This window comes from Mus pahari, chromosome 2, assembly GCF_900095145.1.
Source record: "Mus pahari chromosome 2, PAHARI_EIJ_v1.1, whole genome shotgun sequence".
Classification (NCBI taxonomy): Eukaryota; Metazoa; Chordata; class Mammalia; order Rodentia; family Muridae; genus Mus; species Mus pahari.
This window is the reverse complement of record NC_034591.1, coordinates 155,205,386-155,210,980: the sequence shown is the minus strand read 5'-3', so window position 1 is coordinate 155,210,980 and position 5,595 is coordinate 155,205,386. Positions and strand designations below refer to the sequence as shown.

Here is a 5,595-nt window from a genome sequence, read left to right as displayed (position 1 = left end):
CCTTCTGGGGAGGACTGCTAACTCTAAGGTGAATGAGCTCCCTTCTGGGGAGGACTGCTACTGTGTAAGGCGAATGGCAACCAGCTCTAGAGCACACAGAACTGGTTTTCACAGATTAGTCAACCATCTTTGCTCTCAAGCTCTCTTCAAAGCCTTACCCAAGCAAGTATTAGTGAGACACAATGTCGGGGATATTTTAAAGACACTAACGCAGAGTTACAAGCAAGCTCCATCACAGGTGTGCGGAGCAGTCCTGAGTTTCCTGGGTCCCCCTTTTCCTCTTACCCTGCCGGCTTTCCATCAGGTCTGCTACTTATTAACAACTCAGTCTGTGCTATCTGCCATCTAAGCTGGACTCGCCTCTGAAGGAGGAATAGTCACATAATACAGGTATTTTGTGTGTGTGCATACAGGAGTTTTCTTACCACAGATAATCAAAAACCAAAACTTGTAAGTACCACACAGCTAAAGTCAGAAGACTTTACAATGTCCCACCACAGAAACACACCGAAACATCAAGCAAACTGATGGATGTGGCGAAAAGTGACCTAATTTGCAATCTGTGAATCCAGGAATACCCAGGCAAATACCGTCCCCCTCACAGTTTCATAACCATATAAAGGACACAATTAACACTATAACAAACTTTAAGATAGAATTGTGTATAGACTCAGAAGTATCCAACTTCCGGTTCCTTACAACATTTGAAGTACCAAGGGAAGCAATCAGAGTCCACTCACTTTATATAGTATCTTGCACCTTCAAACGTATATGCTTCTTCCCAGCCAGTGGGCAAATCTAAAAAAACACATGTTACAATTAGTATTACTTCAGTGAGATTGCAAAATAAGCTTAAACCCATCTTATCTGTCTTCACCATTAGCTATGCTCATTTAAGTATGTGTCGATCCAAAGTCTTGGCTGGCAAGATCATCAGTCAATCAATATAACATTATTTGGAATTTGGAAGATGACAATTCAAATTTAAAGCCACCAGGAAAGTTCCAGCAATATTTGAGATGACCTAACATAATTATTCCCTTTAACTGTAGTTAGGGTGGGAAAGGATCCACTCTGATATCCCAAAAGGCAAAGTCTTCAAACCCTGGTAAAATACCCATCACTGATTGCACAAACCCCAAATGGGCAGCATTTTGCCTTTTTAGGTATATCTTGTTTATTCAAAATCCTATTTTTCAATTCAAATCCATTTAGGTTTTCTTCTACCATGAAAAGAACTCAAGCGTTCAATTAGTGGAAAACTGACTGAATACTTACACACGTGTTTCAATACACTTGACCTGAAGAGATGTGAAGTTTCAAGTGAACGACTGTATCTTTATGTGCCACATGGTACTTATGATGACAAGTGGTTTGGATTTAATCACAACATCTCCAGAATGAAAAGGCATACATGTGTGCACAAAATGGGAGCCCAAGCAAAGTAAATCAAACAAGAATAAATAAATAGATAAATGTGAAATCACATCATAGAATAAAATATTTCTGGCATGTGACTGCTATTTAATCTGTGAGGGTAATTCGAAGACATTCGTGTCATACATAATCAAAATAGGCCTGAAATAATGCCATAAAACATTTGAGCTAAATTCTTTTAACCCTATATTGTCTTCCATGAAATAAAGGTGTCCGTAGCCACAAGGGTAACGAGGCTATCAAAGTTGCAAATAGGTACAGAAAACAGGCTGAAGCTAAAGACTGCACAGGGAGTTAGGAAACATGACGGTTTATTAGTCAGAAATGCCCTAAAAATGTAACCTCATCATGCTTGCTACAGCAGCCTTCCCTTTCCTCCTCCACAGTTTTGCAAATTTGGACACATTATTAGTCACTTCACTGAACTCCAGCGTTTAATAGAAAAGGCAGGATTGTTCACCCTTCTGGCAACTTTAATAGGAGATTCTCGGAACCTCGGAGCTGGAGAGAAAAGTACTCAGAGGGACGACTGAACCGGGCCTCACCTTCGACCCAACTGCTCTCGAGCCTTTGCAGTCACGGCGGGCCAGTAAGAGAACTCACGTTACGTTTCAGGCAAACAAGTTGGGTGAATGTAAACAAAGAATGACAAAAGAAAGCCAGACCAGCACTGAAACCGCCCCAAGCCCTCCTCCAGCTCAACTCATGCCAAGCAGTCAAGAAAGCTATCAAAGCAACCCGAGATGCATTTCCTCGTGGAACTGGGGCCCGAAGGCCCCCCACGCGGGACCGCCCTGGCTCGCCCACCGCCTGCTGGTGGTACGTGGAGCTTGGCTGCGGCTACCGGGGACTTTTGAGCCGGGATCACTGGCTGTGGCGCCCGCTCCAGCGTCCTAACTCCAGCGGCTCCTCGGGTAGCAGGAGGGGACTCACCGGCGTTTGGATCACATGGGGAGGGGAGGGTGCACCGCGGCACCCCTAACTCTTCCATCAGTCACCTACCCACAGTCCCACTTAGGAGAAGTAGGAGGTGGAGGAGGAGAAAGCTGCTTGGCAGAAAGCAGTTCTCTGGGGAGCAGGGCGAGGATGCGGGACCGTCTCACCGCGGGGGTGCTGGGATGCGGGGAGCAACGGGGAGCGGGTGAAGACCTCCTAAAAGGTGCTGGAGGCGGAGACGGGGGCGATCAGGGGTAGAGGGGCGTCGCCCATCCTCGGGGGGCGTCCGGGCAGGGATGGGGACCAGGGCACCAGGAAGAGGGCGCCGTCTCCAAGTGCCGATGAAAAGGCGGAGAAGAATAGGCGCCCCGGGACTCAGTCGCGCGGAGCCCGGAGCCCCTCCAACCCCGCCAGGTGGCCCGGAGCCGCAGCCCCGGCCCCGGCCCGCCTTACCTGTGCTCTGCCGCCGGTGCCCGGTGACCACGGCCTCGCCGGTGACCGGGTGCAGCCAGGTGGTGCTCTTGGCCTCCTCGCTGCAGGGAAGAGAAGGGACAGGCGCTGAGCGGCGCGAGGGGCGACCCACGGGAGCCCCCCGGCCCGCTCGCTCCCACCGCTCCCCCGAGCCGCCCGGCGGCGCCTCCCCCGCCCGCTCACTTGATGAAGAAGACGCGGCCGCCCCTAGTGATCCCGTACGTCCAGGAGCGCGGCAGGGAGCAAATCCACTCCAGGTTCAGGTCGGCCGCCATGTCTGCTCCCGGGCCGCCGCCGCCGCCGCCGAGGAAGGAGGGCGCGAGCGAGCGAGCGAGCGAGCGAGTGAACGGAGCGCAGGGCGCGCGGCCCGGCCCGAGCGCGCCCCCGCGGCCGCCCTACCCCCTCGGGCGGCGCCCTCCTCCCCGCCGCCCCGGCTGAGTCCGGCCTGCGTCGCCGCCCCTCGGCATCCTCCGCGGCCGGCCGCCGGCCCGCGCTGCGCCGCGCTCGCTCGCTCGCTCGCTCGGAGGCTGGGCGAAGCGGCGCCGCGCCCCCGCCAAAGCCCTCCCCCGCGCCCCGCCCGCGCCGCGCCGCGCCAAGGTTCCGGGGTCGGGTCCCGCCGGCGCCCGCCCGGAGGGCTCGGCTCCGAACCCCGTGAGGTTTGGAACCAGCGACTGCTTAGCCCGGGGCTTCTCAGGGAGACGCCGGGCGCTGAAATGGAAAACTGCTTTTGGGAAAGGCTTTTCTGGCGTGTGGCATGCCAAATAAAGGAGGGTCCACGAGTGAGCTCGGACCACTGAAATGGGACTGATTCAGACTTAAGGTCTTTTTGTTGCTGTTTTTGTTTTTGTTTTTTTTTTTTCCTTTCTAGGCTTCTGAGTCATATAATAGTTTAGAAAATTAAAACTTGCCTTTTCCTTTCTTAAAAAAGATGTACTTGATTATCAACGTGAATTTCTAGGCTCTCAACCTCTCATTTATTACAAGGGCAACTTACTTTGCTGAGTCCTTGGGATGGTGGACATTTAAATCCCGACGACACTATTAGAACTATGATTGTCTCCATTTCACAGAGCGGGGCAAAGAAACATAAAGGAACAAAGGTGATTGTGCCCAGGGTTATGGTGAAAAATGGCAAAGTCTGAATTCAAATCGCCTATAGATTTCCAAGAGTCTGCTCGAATGAATACGTTGCTGTATGGTATTTTTAATGCCTTGACACCCCCAAGTCCCTTGTCCTTTGAACAAAGGAAGGGTTCACTGCTAGTAAGACCTCCCTTGCGCCAGTAAAGAGCGCTATGCTTGCTCCTTACTGCCCCTGATCCTTCATCGTCACTCTTGGAATTGTCTCCACGGCTTTGCAGCAAATGACTCATCCTAAAGGAAACACAGTTCAATAATAATAGTACAACTTGGCATTCTCGAAGCACCTTTTTTTTTTTTCCTGACCAGTTTGGGTGCTTCTGAGGCATTCATCTGCTCATTCATCTTCCCAGTAACTGAAATAAGTAAATGATCCATTTCAACCTTTAAGGAAACCAAGGCACAGGGAGGGTGAATGCCCTTGGCCAAAGCTCCTGATGAGAGTGCATTTTCATTGGATTTTTTCTCCTATCTCCTGATTCCCCAAGGCCATACGTCTCTGGTGAAACGGAGACTGCAATTACTGCTATAATTTTCCTGTCCATCTGCATATACAGGAGGAAAAAAAAATACCATCGCTGTAATGTTTTCTCTTTTGGGTCCCTTTGTATTCTGCTCCCTCATTTCAGTCCTTATTACTTTTTGACATCTTATCTCCTGCCCAGTCTCTGGAAAATATGACTTTTTTTTTTTAAATCAATGAATAGCTAGCAGGAAATGTCCCACTTTAGCATCAGTGATCACTGGCACAGCACAGCAAGAATATGAAGAGCTGTTGACTCTCTATTCTGCTATCATTACAAAATTAAAAATCTCTCAAATGCCACAATAGCTTATGAATCTAGTGCTTGATAGTCCTGCTGAGGGATTTGAAAGTTTGCATACCACTGAGAAGTCTATACGTTGGCTGTGTGCTGTGCTAGGCTTCTATTTAGCTCTGGATCTTTGGATACTACAAGATGTGTTCACAGAAAGCACATCTCAAAAGTCAATATAGATTAACTTCTGTATCTTTCAAAATCACAACCAAAGGCTAAGGATGTAGTTCAACTGTAGAGTGCACATTCTATGCTTGGGGTTTGGGGAGGTACAGGAGAGAGACATAAGGAAGAAAAGAAAAACCTTTGCAGTGCTTAAATAGTAATCTAGAATCTTTTTGTTTGTTTTGGTTTTTTTTTGTTTGTTTGTTGAGACAGGATCTCACTGTGTAGCCCAGGCTATCCTGGAACTTGCTCTGTTGACCAGGCTATCTCACTGTATAGCCCAGGCTATCCTGGAACTTGCTCTGTTGACCAGGCTATCTCACTGTGTAGCCCAGGCTGTCCTGGAACTTGCTCTGTTGACCAGGCTGGCCTCTAAAGCAGAGATTTGCCTGCTTCTGCTTCCAGAGTGCTGGATCTAATAGTGTGCATCACTACTCCCTGTGTAATCTAGACTCTTAAGAATGATTTCCTATGTCCTGAAGTTGAGGGAAAGCAGCAAATAAAAAAGTTAATGATGTGTATACAAAGCAAGACAGGCTTTGATTGGGGTAAATAATAGCCCATATGACCTTCAGAGCCAGTGAAGGTGGCTTCATACATTACAATGTTGAGTGCTCTAAATAATGTC

At 49.1% G+C, this 5,595-nt stretch overlaps 1 protein-coding gene across 18 annotated transcripts in view; it reads right to left on the bottom strand.

The window, feature by feature from the left end:
- Positions 1-3,186, bottom strand: part of Plekha5 (pleckstrin homology domain containing A5) — a 173,354-nt gene extending 170,168 nt beyond the window's left edge. For 7 of the 18 annotated variants that reach the window (XM_029535232.1, XM_029535234.1, XM_029535246.1 and 4 more), the window contains exons 1-3: positions 3,028-3,185; positions 2,827-2,906; positions 741-798 (exon numbers count right to left, since the gene is read on the bottom strand). In XM_029535232.1, coding sequence (XP_029391092.1) covers positions 741-798; positions 2,827-2,906; positions 3,028-3,119 — 230 coding nt within the window. In that variant the 5' untranslated portion in view covers positions 3,120-3,185. Of the gene's footprint in view, positions 1-740; positions 799-2,826; positions 2,907-3,027 lie in introns of all 18 variants that reach the window. The other 11 variants (XR_003843268.1, XM_029535229.1, XM_029535227.1 and 8 more) reach the window with 2 other exon arrangements.
- Between the last annotated feature and the right edge of the window lie 2,409 nt (positions 3,187-5,595).